Source organism: Amblyraja radiata, chromosome 38, assembly GCF_010909765.2.
Source record: "Amblyraja radiata isolate CabotCenter1 chromosome 38, sAmbRad1.1.pri, whole genome shotgun sequence".
Taxonomy (NCBI): domain Eukaryota; kingdom Metazoa; phylum Chordata; class Chondrichthyes; order Rajiformes; family Rajidae; genus Amblyraja; species Amblyraja radiata.
The window spans coordinates 3,735,639-3,755,445 of NC_045993.1; the positions used below are offsets into that span (position 1 = coordinate 3,735,639).

General features: G+C 48.4%; 1 protein-coding gene across 5 annotated transcripts in view; it reads left to right on the forward strand.

The window, feature by feature from the left end:
- csf2rb (colony stimulating factor 2 receptor subunit beta) overlaps window positions 1–19,807 on the forward strand; it is a 49,918-nt gene that overhangs the window by 4,209 nt on the left and 25,902 nt on the right. Inside the window, exons 1-4 of one of the 5 annotated variants that reach the window (XM_033013098.1) lie at window positions 6,834–7,190; window positions 13,974–14,123; window positions 16,157–16,298; window positions 18,438–18,595. In XM_033013098.1, the coding sequence (XP_032868989.1) occupies window positions 14,045–14,123; window positions 16,157–16,298; window positions 18,438–18,595 (379 nt within the window). In that variant the 5' untranslated portion in view covers window positions 6,834–7,190; window positions 13,974–14,044. Of the gene's footprint in view, window positions 1–6,833; window positions 7,191–13,973; window positions 14,124–16,156; window positions 16,299–18,435; window positions 18,596–19,807 lie in introns of those variants that run through there. The other 4 variants (XM_033013099.1, XM_033013095.1, XM_033013096.1 and 1 more) reach the window with 4 other exon arrangements.

A 19,807-nucleotide genomic window follows, 5' to 3' on the forward strand; every position in this document is an offset into this window, starting at 1 on the left:
TCCAAGATCTTTTTTAGGAGGAGGCGGTGGTTCACAGTGTCATACGCGGCAGACAGATCAACAAAGACGGCTCCTGTCACCAGTCCTTTCTGGAACCCGTCTTCAATGTGCTGTGTGAGATTCAGAAGTTGACTTGTTGTGGATTTGCTAGGTCGGAATCCAGCTTGTTGAGGGATGATGGCTGGTTCAGCGACTGGGGCAAGCCTGTTGAGGATCAGGCGCTCAAACAGCTTGTACGGGTGGCATAGCAGGGAGATTGGGCAGAAGCTGCCTTTTTTTTGGTCTAATTGTAGTCCTGTAGGTCTGTGTCCAAGATGGCTGCCGTGAAGAGAGAGTGAACGCTGGCGCGCTTTGGCTGCCGCTGCTCTCTCTTCACACCGTGTTTTTGATTTTCTGTTTTTGGATTGAATTCTGTTTTTAATTTGTGTCTGTGTGATGTCTTTATTACTTGTTATATTCCGATTATATGTTTTTATTCCGATTACTATGTAAGGTGTCCTTGAGATGTCTGAAAGGCGCCCATTAAATAAAATGTATTATTATTATTATATGCTGGATCTTTACCGGGTTTTAGAAGAGCGATGATTTTGGTTTTCCTCCAGATCTTTGGGATGTTTCTTGTCAGCATGCAGTTGTTCATCAGCTCAAGGACCCACTTCCGTGTCAGAGGTCCAAACTGCTTGATCTCCTCTGTGAAAATATTGTCCAGGCCGATGGCTTTGCCAGTCTTGAGGGCTTTGATGCTGATATTGAGCTCTTCAAGGGAGAACGGCTCAGTCAGTCCGGTGTTTTGGGAGTGCTGAAGTCGGTCTGCCTTTGGTCTTAGCTGTTGGTGGTGGATTTCCCGTTGAGCAGCAACTGATGCGCAACTTGGTTGGCCGTGGTGGTATACTGTTGATGTGTTTGTGTTGATGGGTCATTGCTGATTTTTCGGATGAGGCTCCATGCCTTTTTGCTCTTTTTTGCCATATCAGTTGTCTCCAGTAGAGTTTGCCATTTCCGCTGGCGGCATTCTGATAGGGAGGTCATGAGTCTCTCACCTACTTCCATGGTGCTTTCAGCAAAGGGGTCAGATTCGTAGAGCTGTTGGTATTGCTCATATAGTTCGCTGCTTGGAGTGTCAAGGCCGGGGATGTATTGAGTGCGGCAGCCTCTCGGGATGTTCTTCCGGGCTGCCTGGTGCACTAACTTGGTGAAGATTTGATCGTTTTTGGGGTCCGCTGGAAGGTGGGCGATCTTCCCTTCAAGATCTTCTTGGAAACCAGGCCAGTTCGCTTTCCCAAAGTTGAATCTTCTCTGGAAAGGAACTTTGGCTGGGGTAACTGCAGCATTGACTGTAAGGCCAATGGGGCGGTGTTGGGTTTTTGGCAGTGGCTTCAGTACCAGCTTCTTGCCCAATCCAGAGATGCTATGGCTGACAAACGCGATATCAGGGTTGTAGCCGGCTTTCCATCGCCCGCTATTAAAGGACTTTGGTTGTTTGGCATCATGGATCAGGTAGAGCTGGTTGGTTTCGGCCCATGCTTCCACTGTATCTCCATCAGCGTTGTTTCTGGCGTAACCCCATTGTGAGCTGTGGCTGTTGAAGTCTCCAATCACTATCCTTGGTTTCCCAGATGATGGTATTTCTGGCATCAGGAAAGGTGTGGGAGGTGGCTTGTAGACGGAGGTGATGGTAATTCCTCTGAGCTCAGCGGTTAGGACCTCAATGTTGTTTTCATCGCTCTTTGATGTTGATTCGATGATTGTCCCGTTTTTTGCAAGCATGACGCTTCCATGTTTCTCATGTGGTCTTTCAATGAGGGTGGTCATGCCTTCCACTCGAGGGCGGGGATGTTTGGGTCCGCGGTGAGTTTCTTGGAGGCAGAGAATATCACACTGATGCTCTCTGCAGAGTTGGGCAACAAGTTCTTCTTTAGTTGGAGACAGTCATTCAACATTTAGAGATATGATGGTCAAAGCCGGCCTTGGGGGCGGGTGTTGGCCTCTCTTCCTGTTCCGGGCTGATGGGCTACTGCCATTTGTTGGGCTTCTGGACATCATTTGTCTTTCGCTTGGCTTCAAAGTGTTTGGTAGAATTCGCAAGTAATTTAGGTGATATTACTTGACAGGGATCGCGACGTGAACGCTTCTACCTTGATCCCCACTATTTTACTGTTCTACTACAATCCATGTTCTCGGGGTATCTAAATCTAAATCTAAATGTTATTAGTTATTTATGTTATGACATCGGATGGAAGCTGCAAACCAAATCTCGTTGCTCTTATGTGCAATGACAATAAAATATATTAGAAACATAGAAACATAGACAATAGGTGCAGGAGTAGGCCATTCGGCCCTTCGAGCCTGCACCGCCATTCAATATGATCATGGCTGATCATCCAACTCAGTATCCTGTACCTGCCTTCTCTCCATACCCCCTGATCCCTTTAGCCACAAGGGCCACATCTAACTCCCTCTTAAATATAGCCAATGAACTGTGGCCTCAACTACCTTCTGTGGCAGAGAATTCCACAGATTCACCACCCTCTGTGTGAAAAATGTTTTCTTCATCTCGGTCCCAAAAGATTTCCCCCTTACCCTTAAACTGTGACACCTAGTTCTGGACTTCCCCAACATCGGGAACAATCTTCCTGCATCTGGCCTGTCCAACCCCTTAAGAATTTTGTAAGTTTCTATAAGATCCCCCCTCAAATGTGGATAAACGTGAGGTTATCCATTTTGCTGGCAAAAACAGGAAAGCAGACTATTATCTAAATGGTGGCCGATTAGGAAAAGGAGAGATGCAGCGAGACCTGGGTGTCATGGTACACCAGTCATTGAAAGTAGGCATGCAGGTGCAGCAGGCAGTGAAGAAAGCGAATGGTATGTTAGCTTTCATAGCAAAAGGATTTGAGTATAGGAGCAGGGAGGTTCTACTGCAGTTGTACAGGGTCTTGGTGAGACCACACCTGGAGTATTGCCTACAGTTTTGGTCTCCAAATCTGAGGAAGGACATTATTGCCATAGAGGGAGTGCAGAGAAGGTTCACCAGACTGATTCCTGGGATGTCAGGACTGTCTTATGAAGAAAGACTGGATAGACTTGGTTTATACTCTCTAGAATTTAGGAGATTGAGAGGGGATCTTATAGAAACTTACAAAATTCTTAAGGGGTTGGACAGGCTAGATGCAGGAAGATTGTTCCCGATGTTGGGGAAGTCCAGGACAAGGGGTCACAGCTTAAGGATAAGGGGGAAATCCTTTAAAACCGAGATGAGAAAAACTTTTTTCACACAGAGAGTGGTGAATCTCTGGAACTCTCTGCCACAGAGGGTAGTTGAGGCCAGTTCATTGGCTATATTTAAGAGGGAGTTAGATGTGGCCCTTGTGGCTAGAGGGGATCAGAGGGTATGGAGAGAAGGCAGGTACGGGATACTGAGTTGGATGATCAGCCATGATCATATTGAATGGCGGTGCAGGCTCGAAGGGCCGAATGGCCTACTCCTGCACCTAATTTCTATGTTTCTATGTTTCTAATCGTCTAAATTCTAGCGAGTACAAGCCGAGTCTATCCAGTCTTTCTTCATATGAAAGTCCCGACATCCCAGGAATCAGTCTGGTGAACCTTCTCTGTACTCCCTTATGGCAAGAATGTCTTTCCTCAGATTAGGAGACCAAAACTGTACGCAATACTCCAGGTGTGGTTTCACCAAGACCCTGTACAACTGCAGTAGAAGCTCCCTGCTCCTATACTCAAATCCTTTTGCTATTATTATTATTATTATTATTATTATAGATATTTCTAGTCAGAACATTCACAGGACAGTCATTGCAGTTGTAGTCTGAGAAGTCTGGTGCATTTTCTCCAAGGTGTCACGTTGAATGTGGTTTACCGTCTTGAAAGGAGTGTGCAACAAAGCAGTGTTGTGTGATTTGCTGGCAGGTATGTTGTGACTCTGCTATTGTCTGGAGATGACACTGAGAGGGCAGGGATAGCTCATCACCTCACACAGAGATGAGACACTCGGCAGCTTATATACATTAGAGGGAGGCAATGGAACTGCTGTCTCACAGCGTCGGAGACCCAGGTTCAATAGACAATAGACAATAGGTGCAGGAGCAGGCCATTCGGCCCTGCGAGCCAGCACCGCCATTCAATGTGATCATCCCCAATCAGTGCCCCGTTCCTGCCTTCTCCCCATATCCCCTGACTCTGCTATTTTTAAGAGCCCTATCCAGCTCTCTCTTGAAAGCATCCAGAGAACCGGCCTCCACCACCCTCTGTGAAGCAGAGAATTCCACAGACTCACCACTCTCTGTGAGAAAAAGTGTTTCCTCGTCTCCGTTCTAAATGGCTTACTCCTTATTCTTAAACTGTGTGTGTGGCCCCTGGTTCTGGACTCCCCCAACATCGGGAACACGTTTCCTGCCTCTAGCGTGTCCAAGCCCTTAACAATCTTATATGTTTCAATAAGATATCCTCTCATCCTTCTAAACTCCAGAGTGTACAAGCCCAGCTGCTCCATTCTCTCAGCATACGACAGTCCCGCCATCCCGGGAATTAACCTTGTAAACCTGCGCTGCACTCCCTCAACAGCAAGAATGTCCTTCCTCAAATTAGGTTTGATCCAGAACTCTTGGGGGGGGGGGGGGGAGGGGCAGGGTAGCGCAGCTGTAGAGTTGCTGCCTCAAAACGCCAGAGACTCCGGTTCGATCCCGACTATGGGTGCTGTCTGTACGGAGTTTGTTCCTTCTCATGCATCGACATTGTGGGCCAAATGACCTGTTTTTTTGGTAGGAACTGGGAACTTCTGATGCTGGTTTACCAAGGAAAGGCACAAAGGCTGAGTAACTCAGAGGGTCAGGCAGCATCCCCAGAGAACACGGATAGGTGACATTTCGGGTCAGGACCCTACCTCAGACTGACCCGACCAGAAATATCACCTATCCATATTCTCCATGGATACTGCCCAATTAATCTGCCTTCATTCCTCCCCCATCCTAGTTCCTCTGATTAGTTTCACTGTCCTGATTACATTTTACTGGTTGTAATGCCCCTGTCCCACTTAGGAAACCTGAACGGAAACCGCTGGAGACTCTGCGCCCCACCCAAGGTTTCCGGAGGTTGCCGGAGGTTGCAGGTAGTGGAAGCAGGTAGGGAGACTGACAAAAACCTCCGGGAACCGCACGGAAACCGTGGGTGGGGCACAAAGTCTCCAGAGGTTTCCGTTCAGGTTTCCTAAGTGGGACAGGGGCATAAGCCTCGTTGTCACCTTCCCCTCAGCCCACAATGAACCCTTCAACATTTGCCTCGAACTTTGCCCCTTTGATCTATCGTCTTCACCCCTTACCCCTCCATATCTCTGTGTCTCCCTCTCCCCTGACTCCCAGCCTGGTCTCGACCCGAAAAGTCACCCATTCCTTCTCCCCAGAGATGCTGCCCGTCCCGCAGAGTTAAGGGCCTGTCAAGAGCTCTCCTGAGTTTAAAAAAAAATCAAACTCGTGGTAAGCACGTAGAATGTACGTAGCGGGTACGTCGGAGCTCGGGACGTCTCTTAGCGGCTCGTAACGCTAACGGCAGGTACTCGGGAAACGCGGTAAGCTCGGGAAGACTCGTGAAGATTTTACGACATGTTGAAAAATGTCCACGAGAGCCCCGAGTACCTACGAGCGGCCATTACTGTAATTCTCCGAGTTTGAATCAGGGGAAACTCGGGAGAACTCTTGAATTAGCCCGTACAGTGGGACAGCCCCCTTACTGTGTCTATCTTAATTGAGTACGTTCATTTGATCTGTTTCTGCACTGTATCTCTAAAGTCAGGCTAAACGGAGGGAGAGAGGGAGTGTGAAAGTGTGAGGAAAAAATAGAGATAGGGAGAGAGAGAGAGAGAGAGAGAGAGAGAGAGAGAGAGAGAGAGAGAGAGAGAGAGAGAGAGAGAGAGAGAGAGAGAGAGAGAGAGAGAATGCAATGAAGGGAGGGTGTGTCTGAATGCATTGGAGAGAGAGTACAATGGTAAAAGAGAGGAAAAAAATAGAGAGAGAGAATGCCTGGGGGGAATAAATGAGACAATCCAGTTCGAGAGAGAGAGAGTGAAACAGAGAGAGAGACAGAGGCAGAGAGCAGAGAGAGGTGGAGAGAGAGAGTGCATGAGGGGGAGAAAGAGGGAGGGAGAGGGAGACCCCAGGACAAGGGGCCACAGCTTCAGGATAAGGGGGAAATCCTTTAAAACTGAGATGAGAAAAACTTTTTTCACACAGAGAGTGGTGAATCTGTGGAACTCTCTGCCACAGAGGGTAGTTGAGGCCACAGTTCATTGGCTATATTTAAGAGGGAGTTAGATGTGGCCCTTGTGGCTAAAGGGATCAGGGGGTATGGAGAGAAGGCAGGTACAGGATACTGAGTTGGGTGATCAGCCATGATCATATTGAATGGCGGTGCAGGCTCGAAGGGCCGAATGGCCTACTCCTGCACCTAATTTCTATGTTTCTATGTTTCTATGAGAGAGAGGGACAGAGGGAGAGAGTGAGGAAGAGAGAGCTGAGGGGAAGAGAGAGGAGGGAGGGGGAAAGAGAGGAGAGAGAGAGAGAGAGAGAGAGATAGATCGCGAGAGGAGATCGAGACGGGTAGGCGAGAGAGAGAGAGACTCTCTCTTCGAGACGAATCGAGAGAAACGAGTGAGAAGTTCTCCTTCCCGGGTGTTTTCTGATGGGTATCGTCTTCTTTCTCTCGCGTTTGTACCTTCTCTCTTTCTTTCTTTCTTCCTATTTTTCGTTCTTCCCTCCTTTCTTTTGTTTGGGACTTGTGCGGGAAGGGGAAGAGAGAGGGAGAGAGAGAGAGAGCATTAGCTGTGTGTTGCATTAGCTGGCTGGCTGTGTGCCAATGTGAAGCAGCAGAGTGTTGCAATCCTTGAGCTGTGGCCCAATGTCCCCTCCCATACCCAGAACCCCGGCTTCCAAGTAAATGGGTGAGCTCAGGACGTGTGTTGCTGACGCTGAAATGAATCCATGACCGCAAAGACACTGACCTTTCCAGGAAACCTTCCTCTCTCATATCACCAAGATGATCGCGCTGATTCCCCGCAGATATTAATCCACCTCTGTGCCCAAAGACCACTGGCTGGAGAAGAAGGAGTCCTGTACCATCGCAGTAGTGGGACTCCATCAGCGAACTTTAAGCCTGTCAAACACACAGCGACTGTGTGGGAGTGTGTAAGTAGACATCTACATGGCTGATTAAATGTCCCAAATGGCTTTGATACAGGTTAAGAGGAGAGCGCGGTAGTTGTTATGCAACTCGCTTAGTTATCGGAATGAGCCGAGTTCAAATCCCGCCGTGGGAACTGGAGAATTACCTAACGAAACCGACACTTGTTTTAAATAAGGCAATAGGCAATAGACAGTAGGTGCAGGAGTAGGCCATTCAGCCCTTCGAGCCAGCACCGCCATTCAATGTGATCATGGCTGATCATCCCCAATCAGTACCCCGTTCCAAAACGGCTTCTCCCCATATCCCCTGACTCAGCTATTTTTAAGAGCCCTATCTAGCTCTCTCTTGAAAGCATCCAGAGAACCTGAGGCAGAGAATTCCACAGACTCACGACTCTCTGTGAGAAAACGTGTTTCCTCGTCTCAGTTTTAAATGGCTTACCCCTTATTCTTAAACTGTGTGTGGCCCCTGGTTCTGGACTCCCCCAACATCGGGGAACATGTTTCCTGCCTCTAGCGTGTCCAAGCCCTTAACAATCTTATATGTTTCAATGAGATACCCTCTCATCCTTCTAAACTCCAGAGTGTACAAACCCAGCTGCTCCATTCTCTCAGCATATGACAGTCCCGCCATCCCGGGAATTAACCTTGTATGGGACCTGATAGGAATTCTCACTGAGCTAGTAAGTCCTTGATGGGTGGAAAGGCCTCCCAACTTCGTGAGAAAACATGGGGGTCATGTTTTTTTGTGGAGTAGCTCAGCGGGACAGGCAGCATCTCTGGAGAGAAGGAATGGGTGACGTTTCGGGTCGAGACCCTTCTTCAGACTGGTCAGGGATAAGGGAAAGGAGAGATATAGATGTCGGTGTAGAACTGCAGATGCTGGTTTAAACCGAAGATAGTCTGGAGTAACTCAGCGGGACAGTCAGATGGCATCTGACCGCTGAGTTACTCCAGCTTTTTGTGTCTATCTTAGTTGAGTCTGACTGACCAGGGGGAAATGATTCGAGGTGAAACATGTTTCGAGGCTGGACAGTCTAGATTTCCTTCGGAAACGGGCCATTCGGCCCACCGAGTCCGTGCCGACCAGTGATCACCCCGGACACTAGCACGATCCTACACACTAGTGACAATTTACAGAAGCCAATTCACCTTTGGAGCTGGCCAGTCTCTCTCCAAGTAACACACAGCTGGGTTGTGTGAGAATTTCTTTATCTAACTGCAATTTATAATACAATATCAGATAAAACAGCTCGTTAGCGAACAGCGGGATGGAAATAACTGTGGATCACATTCTTGCCGGGAATGTGACGGATGTTGCTTGTTTGAATTGTCCGGAATGATTATTAATACCGTATTAAGTTGGAAACGCGTGTTCGCTTTGGAATGAGACCAGCCTGGTGTGACACATTTGGAGTATTGCGCGCAGATCACCATATTCCGGGAAGGTTTTCACAAGAGTGTTGCCTGGATCTGCTGGGTTTTTTAAGCTATGAGCACCCGTGGTCGGGATCGAACCCGGATCCCCGGCACTGTAAAGGCAGCAACTCTACCGCTACACCACCGTGCCGACCACAACATTATGGGGGCACAGTTAGTGGGGCCCTGTCCCACTTAGGAAACCTGAACGGAAACCTCTGGAGACTTTGTGCCCCACCCAAGGTTTCCGTGCGGTTTCTGGAGGTTTTTGTCAGTCTCCCTACCTGCTTCCACTTCCTGCAACCACCTGCAACCTCCGGGAACCGCACGGAAACCTTGGGTCTCCAGAGGTTTCCGTTCAGGTTTCCTAAGTGGGACAGGGTAGTGAATGCCTTTCTCCCAGGGTGGAAATGTCAAATACTCGCGGGCACAGCTTTTAAGGTGGGATGGCGGAAGTTTAGAGGTGATTTCTTTACTTTAAAATATTTTTATTAACTTCTTTTATCCAAAAAACAAAAAACAAGACAAAAAGAATAGTAACGGTTGTAGAGGGAACAATTTATGTTGTGTGAAAATGTTGAATACATTTTCCCCAAGTCTCATCAAATTTAACCAAGGGTTCAACAATGTCACTCCATGATTTTTTTCTAAATCTAAACATGATATCATTTCAGAGTACCACTGGAATGTGGTCGGAGGGTTGGAGTCTTTCCATTTAAATAAAATAGATCTTCTGGCGATTAGTGTGGTAAAAGCAATCAGCCGATGGGCGGAATGGGACAAATTAATAGAATCTAACATTGGCAGCCCAAAAGTTGCAGAAATAGGATCAGATTGTGAATACCTAAGACTACAGAAATAGTATCAACAATTTCTTTCCAATATTTTTCTAAAAGTGGGCTGGACCAAAACATATGAGTCAGGGTGGAAATGTCAAATAATGGTGGTAGGCACAGCTTTTATGGTGGGATGGCGGAAGTTTGTAGGAGATTTATGTTAATATAGAAGAGGAAGGGTAGATGTTTGGAACTCGTGGCTAGGGAAGGTTGGAAAAGGTATGATATGGGTAGAGTGCCGGAAACACAGGTTCAATCCTGACCACGGGTGCTGTCTGTATGGAGTTTGTACGCCCCCCCCCCCCCCCCCCGGTGACCTGCATGAGGTTTTCTCTGGGTGCTCCGGTTTCCTGCCACACTCCAAAGACAAACGGGTTTGTAGATTAATTGGCTTTGGTAACATTGTAAACAGTTTGTGTAGGGTGGTGTGAGTGCGCGGGGATCGCTGGTCGGCGCGGACTCGGTGGGCCGAAGGGTCTGTTTCCACGCTGTATCTCTCCAGTCTAAATCTCTAAGAGATGCTGCCTGACCCACACTGTGTTACTCCAGCACTTTTGCGGTGGGATCATAGTCCTGGTCTAGTCAAGTTTATTTGTCACATACACATACAAGATGTGCAGTGAAATGAATAGTGTCAATGCCTGCGGATTGTGCAAAAAACTACAGAACAGTATAGAACAGAATCATATTAGAAAAAATAGCAATTTTAACAAGACACAACACAACAGTAAATTAGCCCCGGGTGAGATAGGAGTTTACAGTCCTAATGGCCTGTGGGAAGAAACTCCATCTCATCCTCTCAGTTTTCACAGCATGACAGCGGAGGCGTTTGCCTGACCGTAGCATCTGGAACAGTCCGTTGCTGGGGGGGTAGGGGTCCCCCATAATGTTGCCGGCTCTGGATCTGCACCTCCTGGTGTATAGGTCCTGCAGTGGGGGCGAGTGTAGTTCCCATAGTACGTTCGGCCGAATGCACTACTCTCTGCAGAGCCTTCCTGTCCTGGGCAGAGCAGTTCCCAAACCAGTTTGTGATGTGGAATAGTTCCCCCATTCATCTTTATCTTATGTGTTTAAGAAGGAACTGCAGATGCTGGAAAATCGAAGGTACACAAAAATGCTGGAGAAACTCAGCGGGTGCAGCAGCATCTATGGAGCGAAGGAAATAGGCAACGTTTTGGGCCGAAACCCTTCTTCAGACTGATGGAAGGGTTTTGGCCCGAAACGTTGCCTATTTCCTTCGCTCCATAGATGCTGCTGCACCCGCTGAGTTTCTCCAGCAAAGGTATACAAAATTGCTGGGGAAACTCAGCGGGTGCAGCAGCATCTATGGAGCGAAGGAAATAGGCAACGTTTCGGGCCGAAACCCTTCTTCAGACCCATCCGGAGACGAGTTTCTCCAGCATTTTTGTGTACCATCTTGATCTTATGATGGGCTAGTCTTGAAGGGCATAAGGGCCTGACTCCGTACTCCAAGTGGGTTTCTCGAGGCCTGGGTGGGAAGCTGCAAAGGCAGGGGTCGTGAAAAAGCCACACCTTATCTCGTGTGGTGCTGTGTCCTGTTCCCGCGCAAGCAGGAAACCCGAGCCTCGGAGAGATGGTGAGATATTCAACACACAAAACCACCATGAGACTTCAACTTTCTATCTCTGTCTGGTGCTGGGCCTCTGCAGGGATCTCATCCTCGCCACAGAAACCTATCTCCTCGTCAATCTGCTCTCAGCATAATAAATATAACCCTGTCAATAGCAACAGAGGCTACGAGCCTTCCTTTCCATCCACACTCTTCCTGTGATAGTCGACACCCATGCTTGTTGTTCGGTGGTATTAGGCAGCTTTTTACTCACGATTGCCATAATCGGCAGCCTGTTTTTGCCAGCATTCATGTCCAGGTACCTACTCACTCTGCCACTGCAGAGTTTACTTTAGAGATACAGTGCTGAAACAGGCCCTTCGGCCCACCGAGTCCGCGCCTACCAGCGATCCCCTCTCACTAGCACCGTCCTACACATACTAGGGACAATTGTTACATTCAAGATTCAAGAGAGAGTTTATTGTCATGTGTCCCTGATAGGACAATGAAATTCTTGCTTTGCTTCAGCGCAGCAGAACATAGTAGGCATGAATACAGAACAGATCAGTGTGTCCATATACCATAATATAAATATATACACACATGAATAAATAAATGTATAAAGTGCAAATAACAGATAATGGGCTATTAATTATGTTCAGAGTTTTGTCCGAGCCGAGTTTAATAGCCTGATGGCTGTGGGGAAGTAGCTATTCCTGAACCTGGTCGTTGCAGTCTTCAGTCTGTACATTCATACGAAGCTAATTTATCGACCTACCTGCAGGTCTTTGGAGTGTGGGAGGAAACCGGAGATCTCGGAGAAAACCCACGCGGGTCACGGGGAGAACGTGCAAACTCCGTACAGACAGCACCCGTAGTCGGGATCGAACCCGGGTCCGCGGCGCTGCAAGCGCTGTGAAGCCTTAACTCTACCACTTCCCCGCAGTGTCACAGAAGGCTGTGGAGGTCAAGTCAGTGGATATTTTTACAGCAGAGATAGATGGATTCTTGATTAGTACAGGTATCAGGGGTTATGGGGAGAAGGCAGGAGAATGGGGTTAGGAGGGAGAGATAGATCAGCCATGATTGAATGGTGGAGTAGACTTGATGGGCCGAATGACATTATTCTGCTCCTTTCGCTTATGACCTTACGACTAACTCCCACACTCTGAAGACGTACAGGTTGGTAGGTTAATTGGCTTGTAATAAATGTAAATTGTCCCTAGTGTGTTTAGGATAGTGTTAGTGTGCGGGGATCGCTGGTCGGTGCGGACTCGGTGGGCCGAAGGGCCTGTTTCCGTGCTGTATCTCTAAACAAAACAAAAAAAATCTAAGATTAATTATTGTGGTGTTAATAGTGTACAGAATGCATCCAATGTAGCTGAAATATTCCATGCAGGTTTGCGTTTCTCTATCTTGTACACACAATGCACACGGGCGTGCAAACTTGCACACTCATTGAGCGTCCGCATATGAAACGTTCATTGTTGCTGCCTCTCCGGGTTTTATTTCAGATTTACAGCTCCTGCAGTTTTTGAGTCACAGTCGCACGGTATCACTCTTACACACTCACACACACTCACACACACTCACACACACACTCACACACACTCACACACACACACACACACACACACACACTCACACACACACACTCACACACTCTCACACACACACACACACACACTCACACACACTCACATACACTCACACTCACACACACTCATATACACACACACACACACTCATATACACACACACACACTCACACACACTCACATACACTCACACTCACACACACTCACACACACACTCACACACACACTCACACACACACTCACACACACACACAAACACTCACACACACTCACACACACTCCCAAGCACCCAGTCACATTGATGCACGCGTGTGCACACACTCGCACACGCACACATGTATCCATGCACTTATTGTCACATGGATGCATGTGCACACTCACACTCACACATACAATCACACACACTCATGCACTCACTCACACACCCACTCAGACACGCTCACGCGCACTCTTGTACGCACTCGCACATACGCACACACTCACATACAAATTCACACACACGCACACACTCATGCACATTCTCATACACAAGTACCCATGCACTGATAGTCACATTGATTGCATGCGTGCGCACACTCACACTGACACACACAATCTTGCACTCACTCACACATACACATACACTCACACACAAATTCACACACACTCTCACTCCCACACTCTCACACCCACACGCACACATACTCGCCCACTCTCACATGCACCCACTCACACGCTTGTCCACTCACACTCACTTGCCCACTCACACACACACACTTACACTCACACACTCTCGCGCTCACTCGCACACACTCACCCATTCACACGCGCCCACTCACACTCGCACTCACACGCTCTCGCGCCCACTCACACACACACACACACACACACTTGCCCACTCACACATAATAATAATAATAATGGATGGGATTTATATAGCGCCTTTCTAATACTCAAGGCGCTTTACATCGCATTATTCATTCACTCCTCAGTCACACTCGGTGGTGGTAAGCTACTTCTGTAGCCACAGCTGCCCTGGGGCAGACTGACGGAAGCGTGGCTGCCAATCTGCGCCTACGGCCCCTCCGACCACCACCAATCACTCACACACATTCACACACATTCACACACAGGCAAAGGTGGGTGAAGTGTCTTGCCCAAGGACACATCGACAGTATGCACTCCAAGCGGGATTCGAACCGGCTACCTTCCGGTTGCCAGCCGAACACTTAGCCCATTGTGCCATCTGTCGTCCCACATATACACATACACACTCGCACTCTCACACACATGTACACACAGTTATTTCCAGCCAGTTTGTACAGAAGCAGTGAGTCACGCGCTGATTACTCGAGCTGATGGAAGTTTTGTGCTGTTGTTGCAGATGTGAGCGCTGGAACCTGCAACTCCCTCTCTGCTGCCCTGCGAGCAAAGGAGCTCCCGACACCATTCAGGATGTTTGCTAAAGGAAGAGCTGTCTACGTTGGGATATATTCCGCTCTTGTCCTCAGCCTTGTTCACCAGACAGAGGAGGGTAAGACGGTCCTTGTTCACACCTATCAACACTATCCCACTTGTAAAGCACTGTTCCTGTGCTGTATTGGTCAAGCTTGTTTGAGTCAGGGATTAATAGATCTCTCTTATAGAAACATAGAGAAATAGGTGCAGAAATAGGCCATTCGGCCCTTCCAGCCAGCACCGCCATTCACTGTGATCATGGCTGATCATCCACAATCAGTACCCCGTTCCTGCCTTCTCCCCATATCCGCTATCTTTAAGAGCTCTATCTAACTCTCTCTTGAAAGCATCCAGAGAATTGGCCTCCACTGCCTTCTGAGGCAGAGAATTCCACAGATTCGCAACTCTCTGGGTGAAAATGTTTTTCCTCATCTCTGTTCTAAATGTATTACCCCTTTTTCTTAAACTGTGGCCCCTGGTTCTGGACTCCCCCAACATCGGGAACATGTTTCCTGCCTCTAGCATGTCCAATCCCTTAATAATCTTATATGTTTCAATAAGATCCTCTCATCCTTCTAAATTCCAGTGTATACAAGCCCAGTTTTTCTTTGATTCCTTTAGCCCTAAGGGCAGGGTGGGAGATTGCAACCTCCGCCCTGTTTCGACAAATGCAATCAACCTGGCGTGCACAAACAAATAATATCAAATAGACCAAGTTGTCCTACCACTTTAGGCTGTGCATGCCATACGCAAGAAGAAGAAGCTCTGAGGGCTAATGTAATGGAAGAATAATGTAATTGAAGCTACAGTGTGGAAACAGGCCCTTCGGCCCATCAAGTCCACACCGACCAGGGATCACCGTACACTAAGGACAATAGCACACACTAGGGACAAATTTACATTTATACCAAAGCCAATTAACCTACAAACCTAAACGTCTTTGGAGTGTGGGAGGAAACCGAAGATCTCGGAGAAAACCCACACGGTCAGCGGGAGAACGTGCAAACTCCGTACAGACAGCACCCGTGGTCAGGATCGAACCTGGGTCTCTGGCGCTGTGAGGCAGCAACTCTACCGCTGCGCCACCGTGCCGCCCTACCTTCCAAAGAGCACGGCTTTGTTCCAGCGCTCTTATCCCTCCTGTTCAAACACACGGCAGGACGCTCGGGCCTGGTGGCGCAGCGGGTAGAGCCGCTGCCTCGCAGCGCCGGGGACCCCGGGTTCGATCCCGACCTCGGGTGCTGTCTGCGTGCGGAGTTTGCACGTTCTCCCCGTGACCGCGTGGGTTACCTCCGGGCGCTCCGGTTTCCTCCCATGTCCCAAAGACGTGCGACAAGGTAGGTTAATCGGCCATCTGTAAACCCCCCCCCCCCCCCCCCCAAGTGTGCAGGGAGTGAGTGGATGAGAAAATGGGATAAGGTAGAAACTAGCATGAACGGGTGATCGATGGACAGAAGGGCCTGTTTCCACGCTGCACCTTAAGTTTATTTTTTATTACCTTATTATATTAATGTCTATCTATCCAGAGATTCTTTTGTTCTTTTTTGCTTTCACCATCTCATTGAAACATATAAGATTGTCAAGGGCTTGGACACGCTAGAGGCAGGAAACATGTTCCCGATGTTGGGGGGGGAGTCCAGAACCAGGGGCCACACACACAGTTTAAGAATAAGGAGTAAGCCATTTAGAACGGAGACGAGGTAACACTATTTCTCACAGAGAGTGGTGAGGCTGTGGAATTCTCTGCCTCAGAGGGCGGTGGAGGCAGGTTCTCTGGATGCTTTCAAGAGAGAGCTAGATAGGGCTCTTAAAGATAGTCAGTGGATATGGGGAGAAGGCAGGAACGGGGTACTGATTGGGGATGATCAGCCATGATCACATTGAATGGCGGTGCTGGCTCGAAGGGCCAAATGGTCTACTCCTGCACCTATTGTCTATTGTCTATTGTCAATTTGATCAGCCATGATCATATTGAATGGCGGTGCAGGCTAGAAGGGCCGAATGGCCTACTCCTGCACCTATTTCCTATGTTTCTATTCAGATAAGAGCACAGAGAAAGGATTTGATCCATGCCCGGTTTTTGATGCCTGCTTTTCCTCCATACTTCAGTGCAAGACTTGATGAGCGATGTGAGTTGCTACACCGATTACATGACGGATATCCACTGCCACTGGACAGAAAACGCCATGGCTATGAGCTACATCCCCATGGATCTGTATTATGAGAGGAAATCCGTCACCGGAATCTTCAGGTTCATGTTCCTCAAAATAATTGAATGCCTATTTTCTATTGTCTATTGTATCAGTTTATTGTCCCGTGTTCCAAAGGTCTAAGGTGGAGGGGCAAAGATTTAACAGGAATCTGAGGGGTAACATTTTCACACAAAAGGGTGGTGGGTGTATGGAACGAGCTGCCGGAGGAGGTAGTCGAGGCTGGGACTATCCCAATGTTTAAGTTAGACAGCTAGACGGGTACATGAATAGGACAGATGTGGAGGGATATGGGGAAAATGCGGGCAGGTGGGACTAGTGTAGCTGGGACATGTTGGGCGGTGCGGGCAAGGTGGGCCGAAGGGCCTGTTTCCACGCTGTATCACTCTACGTACCGAGGTGAAGTGAAAAGCTTTTTGTTGCATGCTATCCCGTCTGCAGAGAGATAATACATGATTACAATCGAGCCATTTACAGTGTACAGATACATGATAAGGGGATAAGGTTTAGTGCAAGGTAAAGCCAGTAAAGTCTGTTCAAGGATAGTCCGAGGGTCACCAAAGAGGTAGATAGTAGTTCAGTACTGCTCTCTGCTTGTGGTAGGACGATTCAGTTGCCTGATAACAGCTGATATCATCCTGTTTTGTGCTGAGTTGCATTTCCCAAGGTTGATCACTACATAATGCCAAGACCAATGTTGCTGGCTTTCAAGTTAATGATACATTGTTGTCACATGTTACCTGGGTGCAGAGTGTAGGAAGGAACTGCAGGTGCTGGTTTACACCGAAGATAGACACAAAGTGCTGGAGTAACTCAGCGGGACAGGCAGCGTCTCCGGGGAGAAGGGATGGGCGACGTTTCGGGCCGAGACCCTTCTTCAGACCGAGAGTCAGGGGAGAGGGAGACTGGAGATAAGGAAGGGCAAGGGAAGATCAAAGCAGGAAATGTAGAATGATTCATTGTTGGCTGAGGGGAAGGTGACAACGAGGCATACAATCAGTAAAATTAATCAGAAGGACAGTGAAAGTAGTCGGAGAACTCGGGTAGGGAGGGTCGGAGGGAGAGGGAAAGCAAGGGTTACTTGAAGGAAGACAAAAGTGCTGGAGAAACTCAGCGGGTGAGGCAGCATCTATGGAGAGAAGGAAATAGGCAACGTTTCGGGCCTTTAAGGATAAGAGGGAAGTCTTTTAGGACCGAGATGAGAAAAACATTTTCCACACAGAGAGTGGTGAATCTCCGTAACTCTCTGCCACAGAAGGTAGTTGAGGCCACAGTTCATTGGCTATATTTAAGAGGGAGTTAGATGTGGCCCTTGTGGCTAAATGGATCAGGGGGTATGGAGAGAAGGCAGGTACAGGATACTGAGTTGGATGATCAGCCATGATCATATTGAACAGCAGTGCAGGCTCGAAGGGCCGGATGGCCTACTCCTGCACCTATTTTCTATGTTTCTATGAGAGAGAGGGACAAAGGAAGAGAGAGTGAGGAAGAGAGAGGGGGGAGAGAGTTAGGGGGTGAGAGAGGGAGAGAGGGAGAGAGAGAGGGGAAGAGAGAGGGAGGGGGGGGGGGGGGGGGAGAGGGAGAGAGAGAGGGAGGAAGAGAGAGAGAGAGAGAGAGGGAGGAAGAGAGAGGGAGAGAGAGAGGGAGGAAGAGAGAGGGAGAGAGAGAGAGGGGTGGAGAGAGGGGGGGAGAGAGAGGGAGAGAGGGAGAGAGGGGGGAGAAGGAAGAAGGAAAGAGGGAGGGAGGGGGAAAGAGAGAGAGGGAGAGAGAGAGAGAGCATTAGCACTGAAGTTACTTGAAGTTAGATAATCAGATTCATATCGCTGGGTTGTAAGCTGCCCAAGCGAAATACGTACAGTTTCTGAATACAGTACACACAAAGTACACAAAAGAGTAATCTGTTGTTGACAAAGTTACAAAAATTACTCATTATAGTCAGATAGACACGAAATGCTGGAGTAACTCAGCGGGACAGGCAGCATCTCTGGAGAGAAGGAATAGGTGACATTTCGGGTCGAGTCTGAAGAATGGTCTCGACCCGAAACATTTTGAGTCTATCTTCGATAAAAAAACTTTAGGTGCAAGTGAGAGGCGTTGAGTTGGGTTTGTTGGTGCCACCATTAATTTGGGAAGGAAAATTAAATGCTCTTTATTTTTCTGCTTTTGTTTTCACCATTTAGTCCGCGTTTGTGCATCAGGACAGACTCACCCAAACCAACCTCCAGCAATCGTTGCGTCATTAAGGAAGATATGTTTGCAATCGGATTTAATTGTCTACTCATTTTTAAACCAAAGAAACCCGTAAACCTGAGGAAATCCTTCAACTTATTGGAAAACAGTAAGTGGTTTTGGAGATGGACACAGAATGCTGGAGTAACTCAGCGGGTCAGGCAGCATCTCTGGAGAGAAGGAATGAGTGCCGCTTCTGGTCGAGACCCTTCTTCAGACTGAGAGTTACGGGAATGGGAAACGAGATATAGACAGTGACAGACAATAGACAATAGGTGCAGGAGTAGGCCATTCGGCCCTTCGAGCCAGCACCGCCATTCTATGTGATCATGGCTGATCATCCCCAATCAGTACCCCGTTCCTGCCTTCTCCCCTGACTCCGCTATTTTTAAGAGCCCTATCTAGCTCTCTCTTGAAAGATGTAGCGAGATATCGAACAAATGAATGAAAGATATGCAAAAAAGTAACGAGGATCCAGGAAACAGGCCATTGTTAGCTGCTTGCTGGGTGAGAACAAGAAGCTGGTGCGATTTGGGTGGGGGAGGGATAGAGAGAGGGGGAATGCAGGGGTCGCTTGAAGTTTGAGAAATCAATCATCATATCGCTGGGGTGTACGCTGACCTGGCAAAATATGAGATGTTGTTCCTCCAGTTTTGGAGACCAGGATCCGCAGATGCTGGAATTTCGAACAAAACGCACAAAGGGCTGAAGGAAGTCAGCGGGTCGGGCAGCATGTGTGGAGGGGAAGAGAGAATGGCCCGCTGACCATCAACTCCACAGATGCTGCTTGAGCTGCTGAGTTACTTCAGCACTTTGTTCAAATCGCGGCACAGTGTCGCAGTGGTAGAGTAGCTGCCTCACAGCGCCAGAGTCCCGGGTTCAATCCCGACTACGGGTGCTGTCTGTACGGAGTTTGCACGTTCTCCCCGTGACCACGTGGGTTTTCTCCAGGATCTCCAGTTTCCCCCCCACACTCCAAAGATGTACCGGTTTGCAGGTTAACTGGCATCTGTTAATTTTCTCTAATAATGGATGGGATTTATATAGCGCCTTTCTAATACTCAAGGCGCTTTACATCGCATTATTCATTCACTCCTCAGTCACACTCGGTGGTGGTAAGCTACTTCTGTAGCCACAGCTGCCCTGGGGCAGACTGACGGAAGCGTGGCTGCCAATCTGCGCCTACGGCCCCTCCGACCACCACCAATCACTCACACACATTCACACACATTCACACACAGGCAAAGGTGGGTGAAGTGTCTTGCCCAAGGACACAACGACAGTATGCACTCCAAGCGGGATTCGAACCGGCTACCTTCCG